Source organism: Xyrauchen texanus, chromosome 20 (assembly GCF_025860055.1).
Source record: "Xyrauchen texanus isolate HMW12.3.18 chromosome 20, RBS_HiC_50CHRs, whole genome shotgun sequence".
Classification (NCBI taxonomy): Eukaryota; Metazoa; Chordata; class Actinopteri; order Cypriniformes; family Catostomidae; genus Xyrauchen; species Xyrauchen texanus.
Window position 1 is genome coordinate 43,066,361 of NC_068295.1, and position 14,521 is coordinate 43,080,881.

The window sequence follows — 14,521 nt, forward strand, 5'->3', positions numbered from 1 at the left end:
TACACTTTAATGTTCCCTTTGATAAGGGTTTATAAAGGGGTTAAATAATGACTAGTAATTAAAATGTATTATAAATCATTGATATGTGGTTGTAAAAACATGCATAAAAAGGTTTACGTTCATGCAATACCTGCCAAATAGTGAGCCATTTTATTTGACATGTTATGTATGCATATTAAACCTAATTCATCATTCGCCAACATTAGAAACCTGTACATAAAATTCAGTATACTTTACTGGTCATCAGGCTTTATCATATAATACATTCTGTGAATGAGCATGAAGTCCACAAAAGTGTTTTGCTTTATGTAACTAGAACTAGAAAAGTTGGGACACCACTCAGAGTAGCACCATTTTTTTTTTACATCAACTTGACAAGGAAAGTAGTAATGAATATAAACACAAAGTGGACTGTAGCAAAATGTCATAATCCCTCATTCTAATCTCACTTTATTTTGACATTAATCATGAATTAGGGCATTTTATGCTTATGATTAATAAGTATGTATATATGACATTTATGACTCTCTTGGTCATAAATATTAACAACTACAGTCTTGGGGGGCCTGGGTATATCAGCGAGTAAAGATGCTGACTACCACACCTGGAGTCGCAAGTTCAAATCCAGGGCATGCTGAGTGACTCCAGACAGGTTGTAACAGTCTTAGCTGTTACCCTTGTATTTTTATATCATACCCATCACTAGGGGGCGCTTGAATGCTAAAACCCCTGGTATTTAAACTGGTAGTATAATAGAAGAAGTCAGTTTGTTTGGAAGAGGGAAGCATGGTATTATCCTAGCACCTCCAGCAGGGGCATTGCTAGAAATAAAGGTCTACTGGGGCACAGGCCCCCCCATTACTCATATCGCTTTTTTTTCTTTCTTGAAAGTCTGCTGCGTGCAAGAAGTGTGCAACACAATGCACTATACAAAACCTTGCTTAACCCACTATTCCTACACTGCAACAAGTACTGGGAAAGGTAAACATGTAGAGATATTCAGCTATAATATTTATTTAAGTATCTTCAACATACTGTACAGGAACATTCTCAACATGTTTTACGGCATAAAATGCATACACTGTATATACAAATAACAAAACCGCATAAAACTTTAGCAAATTTGCATTCTTCTATATTACACATTACACATCAGGAAAACCTCTGTCATGTAAGTCTATGGAATTGCATTATCCAACATCAGGCAAAACGAAATGGCTTTAGAAAAAAAGTCTCCGAATGAGCAGAGAGTTGGTCGCTAGGCAGAGTTGGTGGCTAAACTGGGTGGGGAGTTTGGAAACTAGCTGAGCTATCTCGAACTTTATAAATGAATAAGTGTCAATTCTATAATTAATAACTAGCTAGCTAACATAACTGGTGTAAGTTTAAACTGTTTACTTGCAACAACAACTCAAAACAAGCCAAACTAGTCCTTTTTAGTTGCTAGGTAATTAGCACACAGCAGCCATAGTTACTGCCAACTGTTTATGTAGTGTCCTAAACTAGCGCTAATGAATCAAATAAATTTCGTATCCGAAAGATTGATTCGTTGTAATCATACACAATCAAAGACAGTACTACAGAACGCAAAAATGTGTTTATTTTCTCTGCAAATCCATACACTTGACAGAGGTTTTCCTGAGACTTGATGCTTTTTCATCTGATGTCTGAAACCTGACTCTGACTCTAAGGATGTAGTTTGTTTATCATGTAGTTTGTTTACCTCCCACAAACTGATCTCTCCTTTCTGTTTCCTATCCCTGCTTCATCCAAATAATTTCTGTATACAGGAGCCAATAATGTATGTCAAAATAAGACCATCGGAATTATTTAGAAACGTACTTTAGTTTCATCATGTTTTCATAGCCTACCTCAGTTCTGACTAACGTGCCAACACATAGGTAGGGTTTCACCAGCTGTGCGGACGTTCTCGCGTAAGTTAGGAGGTAAAGTTCACATTAAGGGCTTACTAGTTAGTTTGTAACTAAGTCAGTGCCTAATTTTGTTGCACCACCTGTTCTTAAGACAAGACTTAACTCGTAGGTCATAAACTCTCCATAAAGTAATGCGTAGTCGCATAATATGATGTTTACCTGTATTGTTCCAATAAAAAGCCTTCAAATGTATACACAGAAGTGTTAAAAAGCCATGAACTTCAGTTTTATCTCACTACGGTTGATGTTCAAACCTTGTCTGTTCGTGTAACTGTCAGCTGTAATAAATTAAATCCCCCTTAAAATACAACATGCAATAAAAGTAGATTTGATAATTAGTATATTTGCCCTGTATAAATATCTATATATAGGAACTGTATCTAAAATAAATAAGGGGTGATAAATAAATACTTATACAACAGGCTGGAAAAATAGACATTTATTCATTTTAATATCTTATATATTTCATATTTGTTGACACTTGCCACCGGACGACACACACACTGAAAACTCCACCGTTTGAGCGGTTTTATGCTGAAAAGCCGCTTAAAAGAAAGGTTTTTTTTCTCTCTCGTAAATGTAAATGAGTGTAAATGCCAACATCATATATGTCGAAAGGATTGATGACACCCACGCAAAACATGAGCACATTGATGTCATTAAATGAGTATTTTTTTTATTCCAACCGTTACTCCTGGTCAGAGGCTTCTGTAAATATTTAGTTCATAAGTAAATTTACGTTCTACCTAAGTTTAATGGTGCAACGCTCATATTTAGTAGTGCATAAATTGTGACTTAGTGTCCATTTACGCCACAACTAGGCTAAGTTGTAATGTATGTATAGCTGGTGCAACCGGCCCCTGAACTTGTGTATGTGGCTGTGCATGCTGTGGCTTTGGTTATAGCAAGCACACAGGCACACAAAAATGGATTTCTGCGAGCATGCATCAGATTTGTGTTTTCAGTTCAACTGCGTTGTTTTTACAACGCTGATTGGGTGGATTACTGCATTGCATTTAGATAGATCCATTTCTTTTTCCGGGATTAGCAATTTAAATGAATGCACTGAAATAAAGTTTAAATTGTTAAAACTCAAACATGAGCTTTTACTGGGGCACAGCACATTTATACTGGGGCACGTGCCCCAGTAAAAGGGGTCTAGTGACGTGCCTGACCTACAGCAAAACTCATTGGAGTCCTGAAACTTTGTTTCTAGTTCAATCAAGTAAGCTGTTTTTTTCTTATGTTGTGTATTTGTTTTCACTTGATCAGGGTTTTTCCTACATAGAGAATTACTAGGTGGCCATCTCCGTCAACTTTCGTGCTGCCTCCGGCTGTCTACAAAACTCTGGTGGGTGTCTTCATGGAAAACACTAACAAGTGTTGCACTCAGTGGATTTTCATTTGTAACTGCAAATCTCAGCGATAATAATAAAAAAATTCAGTTGTAGAATAGTCGCTTGATGTCATTTAACGTAACTTGAGATCATATAAATCTATAATGATGACATGCGAGACGAGAGGAGCGCTGTAGCTCGAGTGTCTGATAGAAACACTGATCACAGCTTGGAGATATATCTTTATTTCATCCTTAATTAAAGTTCATATAATACGGGAGCGTGACATGTAAATAAGCACAAACTCCAAAACTGTCATTCTCTGTGCGGTCATAGCTGCTTCAACCAGTCACGGAAGTGACCCATTCTGAGCAGGTCGAGACTGGATGAGATTTAAAGTTCCACCAGCTGATGCGCACTCTAACACGGAGACGCTTTTAGGTCTTTAGAGTTTTAGATAGACTAGATTGACAAAGACTTATCAATTATTCTCTTATGGCTAAAAATGTCAACTGTTTTCATTGACTAAAACTAAATTAAATAGGATAAGGTTGACTAAATATGGACATTTGACACAGGACTAAGACTAAGACTAAATTAAAAAACAGATGATAAAATTAACACTAGTATTCAGTTGCCAGGTCAATAGGAGTATATTAACGCAAAGCCAACATTTAAGTGTTTTTAACGTCACTTTTTTATCAGTATGGTACCACCTGCTCCTCATTTTGAGCCAGGAAAAACCATGTTGATGTATATAATTTATCTGTGACCTCACTAGATAAATTTTGCTTTATATTTTGTCATCTTGAAACTGTATATGTAGTTGCAAAGGCTCTACTTATATGGATATCAAGTGGTTTCTCCCAATGGATTGAGAATTTGTTCTCACTGCATTGCCTTGTGGATTATAAAATATCCTGAGTACAAGGATTTGACTCTGTGGACTATCTTGTTTTTATTGGAATATTTGAAGAGCACTTGAAGGGTTATTTTCTATTTTTGTTTGAGTGGATTTTCTTCATCTTCAAAGGGACTTGGACATAATCCTAAACATTGACTATTTCAACTTTCATTGTAGTGATTGAATACTTACCCAAAAAAATCACTCATCTGCAACTTGAATGATCAGATAAGCCTCACATGGTGAGTTGTGCACGAGGATTTAGAGTGCATTAGGAATTGGGCATTCCAAATTGGGGAGGGGAGGTGAGGGGAGAAAATAATAAAAAAAAACAACTACAGTCTTGACCAACACAAAATTGGTATCATTTGGAAGCTTAGTAGCTCTACATGACCCAAACTGAAGAAGTGCTTTGAAATTTGAAGACAAATCAGATGTGATTCGTTTTGATAATTTATTTTAAAAAATTGAACTGTAGATATTATTGCAATCAGCAAAACTCATCAAAAAAATGTGTCATATGTTGTTGGAAAGCTCTCAAAGAGTAGAATACAACCAGTCTATTTGTTTTACTCACAGGCAAAAATATAGTGAGTTATAGCTAAGTGTATGTCTTTGACAATTATGTTGATGTTGCTTAAATGCAGCATTTTCGCTTTTTCAGAAAATAAACGGAACATAAAATTTCACATACCATTATTTAGAGGAGGTGATTATCTTTCAAACACACAAGGTATTCAGATGCAAAGATCATTAGATAATCCACATGAAGCATAATGTTGCATATGGCCACTAGAAGATGGCGCTAAGTAAATAAAACAACCTCGATGCATGAGTCAAAAGGCATTCATTCTGTGAAATCTCATTACTAAAATCATGTCATAATGCTATGCATACATTTAGTCATTGTTGTGTTTGCATGTGCAATTAATTTTTTGTGCACAGTTAGAATGTTTTAATTGTTTGGAGAGGCTTTTAGACACATGGAGACATTTTTGTACACTATGATAAATGATCTTTGTAATGCTATAACTTTTTATTGCTTTGTCATATCAACACAAACCTTTTCTCAGATACAGTTGACATGATAGGGAACAAACTAAAAGCAGTTTCTTAGGCTGGGAGTCTCAGAATGTATCATAATCTATTTCATTAAAAAAATTTGCAATGATACCAAACACTTTTACCTTTGATTTTTTGTTTTGTTTTGTTATGGTTTGGGATTTTTTTGTCAAGATATAAGCCTTTAATTTTGGATATGACATAATTAACTTGAAAATCTTTAAAAATACCTTCAGAGCTAAAGGGGTTAAATGCTCACTATTTGGCAAGTATTGCATGAAAGTCACCCTTTTTATTCATGTTGTATAACGAATCGGTTACCTTACGTAACCTCGGTTCTCTCTAGAAGAGGGAACGAGTATTGCGTAAGCTAGCTTACGCTACGGGGAAGATTCATCTTTTCTGAGATATTGAAGCCAAAAAATTATCCTTAATTTTGTATCCATTGTCAACGCAGTGCAGCAACTGCATACCTTGAGCGGGCTAGCTAGCGAGCTCATAGGTTGCTCTGCGGCAACTGCTGCAGCCTATAGACGAACTTGAGTGAACTTGCGTCCAATGACAGGCGCCCGCGCCGTCACTGTATCAAAGTCCGCCAAAATGGGCGTGGATAGAGTGCATATAAGCGTAAGATCGTAGGCTGGAACCCTGGTTTTCATTGAATGAAGCGAAAATCGCTCGTGGCGCGAGCACGGCCGGCTACGCAATACTTGTTCCCTCTTCTAGAGAGAACCGAGGTTACGTAAGGTAACCGATTCGTTCTCTTACAAGAGGTTCTCTCATATTGCGTAAGCTAGCTTACGCTACGGGAACCCATTGTCAACGCCGTGCGCACCAAGCATCCACTGCATGAGCCCCGGGGGTGGGGGGACCCGGGGGAGCCCTTGTGAGTGGGGGAATAATATTTGGCCGGCAAGAGTGCGGGCCAGTGTGTGTGTAATACATAAGCACATAGTGGGAAGGAAAAGACAGAGCGGCGGTGCCGGTCTGTGTGGAATGTGTCCCATCAGTGCAGCTCACCAGGGGAGCTGTAGCGTATTAAACCGCTAGTAGTTTTGCCTGCAGGGCGGGCACTTCCAGATTGTAAAATCTGACAAAGGTGGAGGGGGAAGCCCAGCCCGCTGCCACACATATGTCGTGAATGGAAATCCCGCTGGACCATGCCCACGAGGAGGCCATGCCTCTAGTGGAGTGAGCCCTAATGCCTAATGTCTTTTGACGCGTACGCGGCAGCAATAGCGTCCACTATCCATCTAGACAGTGTCTGTTTTGAGGCGGCGAAACCTTTGGTGCGCCCTCCGAACGAAACGAAAAGCTGCTCAGAGCGTCTGAAAGAGGCGGAGTACGCAGTATACAATCTCAGTGCTCTGACTGGGCAAAGGAGATTGGTGTCGCGTTCGCTATCGGATGCTGGCAGCGCCGATAGGGAAATTATTTGTGCTCTGAAAGGAGTACCGATCACCTTGGGGACATAGCCGTGTCTAGGTTTTAAAATGACCTTGGAGTCACTTGGTCCAAACTCAAGACACGCAGCACTGACAGACAGCGCGTGAAGGTCTCCCACACGTTTAACTGATGACAGGGCAGTCAGAAAAACGGTTTTGAGTGAAAGGTATTTCAAATCCACGGATTGAAGCGGTTCGAAAGGGGGGGCTTTCATAGCTTCGAGAACCATGGAAAGATCCCAGATAGGAACCGATGGGGGCGTTCATCCTTCTAGCTCCCCTGAGGAAGCGGATGACCAGCTTGTTTTTTCCCAGTGACTGGCCGTGCAGGGGTTCAGCGAACGCCGTGATGGCCGCCACGTACACTTTGAGCGTGGATGGGGATCTGCCCTTATCCAGCAGCTCTTGTAAAAACACAAGCAGCGCCGACACCCCACATGTCCGTGGGTCCAGGTCTCTGTCGGTGCACCATTTTGAAAACACAGACCATTTGGACGCATAGAGTCTTCTCGTGGAAGGGGCTCTAGCGTGTATTATAGTGTTTATTACTCCTTCTGGCAAAGCGACGGGTAGTCGTTGATCACCCACACGTGCAGCGCCCAGCGCTCTGGGTGGGGATGCCAGATCGTGCCGCGAGCTTGAGAGAGGAGATCTGCTCTCACTGGAATGGGCCACGGGGCTGTCAGTGACAGCTGCGTAAGCTCCGGGAACCATGTCTGATTCTCCCAGCGGGGCTATGAGGAGCACCGAGTGGCCGCTTCCCTGATCCTCTGCATTACCTGTGGCAATAGCGAGGCGGGAGGAAGGCCTAAAGCGGGTGGTTGGGCCAGTCCTGGGCCAGCTGCGTCCTTGCTTTTCGAGAAAAATACTGGGCAGTGAGAGTTCTCTTCTGACGCTAAAGAAGTCTATCTCTGCTCTGCCGAATATGCTCCATAACTTCTGGACTGTTTGAGCGTGCAGGGACCATTCCCTGGGGAAATATTGTCTCTGGACAGTCTGTCTGGGCCGTCGTTCAGGTGGCCTGGCACGTCGCGTCACCCTCAGCGGCGCAGGTGGCACTGGGACCAACTCAGTATGCGTTTTGTCAGATGGAAGAGGTTCCTGGATCTGACACCGCCCTGACGGTTTAGATAGGATACCACAGATCTGTTGTCCGAACGGACCAGGACGTGGTGACCCTAAATGACCAGGAGGAAGCGCACGCGGCGTACTCGACTGCTATCATTTCCAGACAATTTATGTGAAGGAGCTTTTCCTGAACTGACCATAGGCCAAAAACCGGAGAGCCCTCGCGAGACCGCGCCCAACCCGTGTTGGACGCGTCTGTCGAGATGACTTTTCGGCGAGATACAGCTCCCATCGTCACTCCCGCTGATACCATTCGGCCACTGCCCAGGGCTGCAGAGCTGAGATACAGGTCTGAGTCACTCTGATCGGCTGGCGGCCCGTGGCCCAAGCCCGGCGAGATGCGCGGGTGTTTAGCCAATGCTGAAGCGGGCGCATGCACAGTAAACCCAGCTGAAGTACTGCTGCGGCTGAGGCCATGTAACCTAGCATTCTCTGAAATTTTTTCAGAGGCGTGAGGATGTTCATCTGAAAGGACGCGGCTAGTCGCTGAACACGGCGCGCGCGCTGTGTAGATAAGCGAGCTGTCATCGCCATGGAGTCTAGTTCTATTCCATGGAAGGAAATTGCCTGACTGGGCTGTAGTGAGCTCTTGGTCCAATTGACTGCAAGACCCAAACTGTTCAGATGACTGAGGAGAACTGTCCTGTTCAGAATTCGCCATCCCTGACTCCGCAGGGGTGCGAGCACCGCATCCATGCACTTCGTGAAAGTACGGGGTGCTAAAGACAGGCTGAACATAAGGACGGTGTATTGATAAACCTGGCCGTCGAAGGCGAATCTCAAGAATGGCCTGTGACGGGGATTTATCTGAATCTGAAAGTAGGCATCTTTCAGATCGAGAGAAATAAACCAGTCCCCCAGGTGCACATGCTGAGAAGTTTCCTGATTGTAAGCATTTTGAGCGGTCTTTTTGCGAGCACCTTGTTCAAAACCCTGAGATCTAATATTGGTCTGAGGCCACTGTCTTTCTTGGGGACAAGAAAATAACGGCTGTAAAACCCGACTCAGCTCAGAGAAGGTGGCACTCTCTCTATGGCCCTTTTGCACAGAAGGTTTGCTATTTCTGAGCGAAGCATGCAGGCTGCTTCCGTGTTCACAGTAGTTTCGAGCAGCTCTGAAGCGGGGAGGGCAGCGATCGAACTGTAGCAAATAGCCCTGTTTTATTGTGCTTAACACCCATTTGGATATCCCTGGGATAGCTTTCCACGCTTTGAAGCGTAACGCTAGAGGGTGAATTGCCTGATTGCTGCACACAGCGAGCTGAACAGAATGTGTGAGCGCGCTTACTGTGCTTATGCATGACTGCTCGCAGACAGCAGAGACAGGCTGTTCTGTGAGTGACTTCCGATTGAGGTGAATGGGGAAAGAGTCACATCTGTGAAGTGATGCTGTGAGCATAGTCACGGGCATGGGACTTACATACAGAGAGGTGTTTGCTGGCCGTGTGACAGAGCAGGCAGAGAAGGGCGCCGCACGGATTAGGTGGGGCGTTTATTGACTAACACTCGAGCTGGCTGTGCCTGCTTTATGTGAGTGGGCTCTGATAGGGACACGGAAGTGTAATGCTTGTGTGTAGGGGTGAACACTGGATTGTGGGCACATTTTCTACACATAAGGCATGTTTGCTTTTCACAAGATTTCTTTGGGTCGCCGTGAAAGCGGTATTTGAGTGCAGGCAAGCGGGCAGTATCACCGGCTTGTTGGCTGCTGAATCCACCACTGCAGTAGCCTGAGAGAAGGGGACTGACAGGGGCTGAGCTTTGATGGTGGTCCGCCGCGGCGGGACTGAGCCGTCGTTTCCTTAACAAAGCTAGGAGGTCTTCGGTTGCTCAGGTTTCAAGCGCAATCTTAGGCCGAGGCCCGTGGGGCGGCGGTCTCGCGGCGGCTGTCTGAGCGCGTTCTAGGGCGGCCGCCCTGTCGACGCTGAGAAGTCTGGATTTGCTGAGCTGGGCGCTGTGAAGAGGCTCGTGCAGCAGGCTGGTCACGTGGGCGGCCTGCAAAGGAGCTAGCGCGACGAGGCAGGAAGAGATTCATGGCTTGGGTGGCTTTCTGGACTTCCGAGAACGGTCAACAATGCCACTCACCGCGGAACCGAAGAGACCAGACGGAGAGGCGGCGTTGAGGAACGTGGAGCGTTCAGCTTCTCCCATGTCGGCTAGCGTTAGCCATAGGTGTCTCTCGGTCACAGTCAGCCGGCCATGCACTTTCCTAGGGCTTGAGCTGCAGCTTTGGTGGCGCTGAGGGCGAGATCCGTCAGCTCCTTAGATCTGAAACAGCCTCTGGGTGCCTGCCTTTCTCATCCCACTCTCGAAGAAGGTCCGCTTGGAGGATCTGTAAAGCGGCCATGGAATGCAGAGCAGATGCGGCTTGGCGGCGGCGGCATAGGCGCGGCCAACACAGGCAGAAGTAGTTCTGCAGGCCTTAGACGGGAGTACTGGCTTAGACCGCCATCTCGCGGAGGGCGGGCAAAGGTGTGCTGCTACCGAATCCTCAACGGGGGATGGAAGAGTAGCCCCTCTCGGTGGCGCCGATCCACCGAAGCAAGAGAGGTGGAGACATGGGATCGGTTCCTGGCCGAGAGGCGCGTTCCACGATTTAGAGAGCTCGGCATGGAGTTCGGCAGGAAGGGGCGGCCGGGCGCTGGCGCAGCGGCGGCGGCTCTGAAGAAAGCAGCCGTCGAGTCTGTTGGGAGCCTGCTCAGAGGGCGGTGACCACTCGAGCCGAGGCGGTCGGCGGCCTGTGTGAGGAGGCGTTACTTCTTCCTCGACTCGGCGCGGGTCCTGCTGGATTCCTGGGCCAAGGAGGAGGCTTGGGAGCCTGACCACTCCTCGCTGTCGAAGCCATGATGGAACAGCAGCCCTTATCCTCCGCCTCGTCATCCGAGATGGCAACAGTGCGGCGCTCGGCGGCAACTGTGCGTCCCGAGGCGGGGAGGGTGAAAGCGAGGCTCGAGGAGAGGCTCGGCGAGGTAGTCGCTTCTAACACCGGTTCCGGCAGCCTTTGCGGCGGCACTTCTTTCTGCGTGGCGAAGCGAAAGCGTGGCGGCTTCGGTTTTGAGTGCTTCGAGTGGAGCCCGCAGGGTCGACATCGGAAGCTCCTCGCAGAGGTCGCATCCGCCGTCAGCGAGGGCGAGCTCTGCATGTTCCAGTCCCAGGCAGAGAGCGCATATGAGGTGGCGGTCTCCAGCGCTGAGAGGGGCGTGGCATGAGGCGCAGGTGGTGCAAGGCATCTTTAAAAAGACGCTCGTTGCTCTTTTTGTGAAGTTCGCTGAGGAACTAGCTTGCTCTAAAAAGGATACGTCGCCGGATGGCGTAGCTCGCAGGACGGCTGAAGGTGGCGAAGACGGCCGGCTTCTTCGAGCGCTGTCCAAGCTTGCTAGATGCCCCTGGAACGGCGACGCGGCTTCTGCAGTTCAGAGATGTGAAGAGCTTCACTGAATAGATGAAAATCAGGGTTCCAGCCTACGAACTTCCGCTTATATGCACTCTAGCCATGCCCATTTTGGCGGGCTTTGATACAGTGACGGCGCGGGCGCCTGTCATTGGACGCAAGTTCACTCAAGTTCGTCTATAGGCTGCAGCAGTTGCCGCAGAGCAACCTATGAGCTCGCTAGCTAGCCCGCTCAAGGTATGCAGTTGCTGCACTGCGTTGACAATGGATACAAAATTAAGGATAATTTTTTGGCTTCAATATCTCAGAAAAGATTAATCTTTCCCGTAGCGTAAGCTAGCTTACGCAATACGAGAGAACCTCTCGTAAGAGAACTGCATATTAATGATTTATAATGCATTGTTAAATGACTTATTGGTTATGAATGAACCCCATTTTAAATTCAAAGGGAACATTTATGTAAAGGGTAACCCATTTTTGTACATTTAAACAGACATGTGACAGCAACTGCAACTAAAACATAAACCCTTTTTACATATACTTTAGAGATGTTTCAAGGATTGCTGCAACCTTTATGAGGGTACCCCCACAGGTTCAATATTAATTTATCAGTGAATGATAGAGAAACTTTGAATGAGATAGACGTTTTTAAGGCAAATTAATGTATTAATGAACTCCAGATGGAACGTCTAGGTTACGTATGTAACCTCCGTTCCCTGATGGAGGGAACGAGACGTTGTGTCAGAGAAGCGACACTAGGGGTCTCTTGAGCGCCGATATTCACCTCTGAACTATGAAAAAAGGCCAATGACGAATTAACGAAAGAAACTTCTGCAGTGCCAGAAAAACAGCCAGCAGCTCTAGGCAGTTGATGTGCCAATTGAGTATGCGTATGCCGGCTACTCTGAGCGGGGCAAGAGCTGCCTCTGCGACTTTCGTGAAGACGCGAGGGGACAGAGACAGGCCAAAGGGGAGGACTTTGTACTGATACGCCTGACTGTCGAACGCGAACCGTAGGAAGGGTCGATGTCGAGGGCAAATTGAGACGTGGAAGTACGCGTCCTTCAGGTCTACCGCTGCGAACCAATCTAGATGCCGGATGCCAGATAGAATTTGTTTCTGGGTGAGCATTTTGAACGGGAGTTTGGACAAGGTCCGATTGAAAACTCGCAGGTCCAAGATCGGTCGTAAGCCGCCGCCTTTCTTGGGTACAACAAAGTGAGGGCTGTAGAAACCCTTCTTCGTTTCGGTTGGAGGGACAGGCTCTATCGCGTTCTTTAATAGAAGGGAGGCGATTTCTTCACGCAGGGAATGGGCATGTTGGCCGTGTACTGCGGAAAAATGTACGCCTACGAAGGGGGGCGGAGATCTGGCAAACTGAATTGCGTAACCGAGTCGAATGGTCCGGTGCAGCCAGCGTGATGGGTTGAGCAGTGAAAGCCACGCCTCTAAACTCCGTGCTAGGGGCACCAAAGGGACAGGTTTTTTTGGACGTACCCGGCGGGGCTTCGCAGCGGTGCGGAACAGGTAACGTGGAGTCGGGAGGCAACGTGGCGTCCCGAGGCTCTGGTGCTGAGAATAAACTGAGAATAAACCGGCAGGGTGCGCGGAGCAAGGTAAGTGACTGAGGAGGAGGTCCTCCTCCTCGTGACTGAGGAGGAGGTCTGATGCTGGCGTCCTCTGGACTCGTCTGAACCGGCCGGCCGGGGAACAGTCGTGGGGCTGAAGGCGGGGACACCGCGTCCATTGAGCCGGGACTGTTGAGGCCTGAAAGCAGAGTGCCGTGAGAACGGCATTTGCGGGCCATATGTCCCAGAGACAAAGGAAATAGCTCTTTTATTGAGAATTTGGGTACCGCAGCCCCCGTTAAGGGGTGCAGCAAATGAAAAAACAAAGGATTCTCCTCCCGGCCCTCCACTGGGGGACGGAGCGGCCTTACCACCTCCGGACCTAACTTCTTGGACTCTGGGTGCGTTGTCTCAGGAGCGCCTGGGAGCCTTCCGGGTCCTCGTGGGGGTCCGTGAGACAGGGGGCGTGCGCTTCCCGCGGTTTGCTCGACGCTGGGGCTGAGAGCTGGGCCCGGGTTGAGGTTCTGGCCATGGGAGCTAAAAAGTTTTTGCATTAAAAACCCAGTGAAAACCCTGTCTACGCCATGCATGTCTGTTGGTGTGACACAACCGCTTGAGGCAGTCTACACTGGACATGTCGACACAAACTTTCTAAACCTTTTAGATGGCAGTAGTAGTGCCAGCATGTACAGTGCAAAATGGCATGGGACACCGTTTACCATTTTCAGAACGGATGCTTACAGCATCATTGATTGTAATGGGTTATATTTCTTTTGAAACGATGCAAAGCGCCTTTCACGTCCAATGTACGTAGACAGGGTGTGACTGTTAACAGTTATGCTTGAGATGAACAGTTTAATATATTCGTATGTGTTGTGTAAACCCTGAAATTTTGTTTTATAATTTTGTGGAGCTTGTGGAGCTTTTGTTTCTCTTCCGAGTTTCAAATATGGCTGTATTTGAGGGGCTGCACCATGTTAGCCAATCATTACAGTGGGCATTTACGTTGAAGTTTTAATAAGGCGCTTAGGCCAAAAGTGAACGTTTCAGACTGAGGGCCAGAGACAGGGTGAAACATTTTCATATATTACTAGATTATGACTGTTTTGGGCAAAAAAAAAAACTTTACTAACTGTGGCAGGGCGGAGGGCGGGGCCGGGTTGATTATACACACCCGGTCCATTATCAGGCTAATTAAGCCTCCGCAGACGGTGGTGCGACGAGAGAGAGATAGTTTACGGACATGTCTGTCATGTGTGTGTTTTGTCTTTTTAAGTTTAGCATTAAAAATATTATTTATATTGCCAAGCCGGTTCTCGCCTCCTCCTTCCCATTGAACTCCCTTTACACTAACATTATTAGTAGACATCAGGGAAGATAATAATAATAATACTATATAATGCTCACTTCATGACCCCTTTAATATTAGCACTTACAGGAGGAGTGGCTGCTGGGAAAACTCTTCCGAACCTCAGACACCAGGTCTGGCTCTCCAGTGCATATCATCTTAATGTTCATCTGACCATCAGGGAAACAGCGGTGAAAATAGTCTGGCCTCGGCCTGAGATCAACATCAAGAAAATGTCAGTCACAGATGAAAACCAATGGCAAGAGCATGATTAAAATACATCATAGCACAAACGTATTGCAGTATATACATCCTAATATTTAAATATGAATACTAACAGAGGGCAAAACAGAGAAACAACAATGTGTTTAAGTCACACCAGCGCTAGAGGGAAAATGCCACTAT

The 14,521-nt window shown here is 46.2% G+C and overlaps 1 protein-coding gene across 1 annotated transcript in view; it reads right to left on the minus strand.

Moving 5' to 3' along the window:
• Positions 1-14,521, minus strand: part of LOC127660596 (phospholipid phosphatase 4-like) — a 173,453-nt gene that overhangs the window by 87,390 nt on the left and 71,542 nt on the right. Inside the window, exon 4 of the mRNA XM_052150914.1 lies at positions 14,205-14,329. Within this exon, the coding sequence (XP_052006874.1) occupies positions 14,205-14,329 (125 nt within the window). The remainder of the gene's footprint in view (positions 1-14,204; positions 14,330-14,521) is intronic.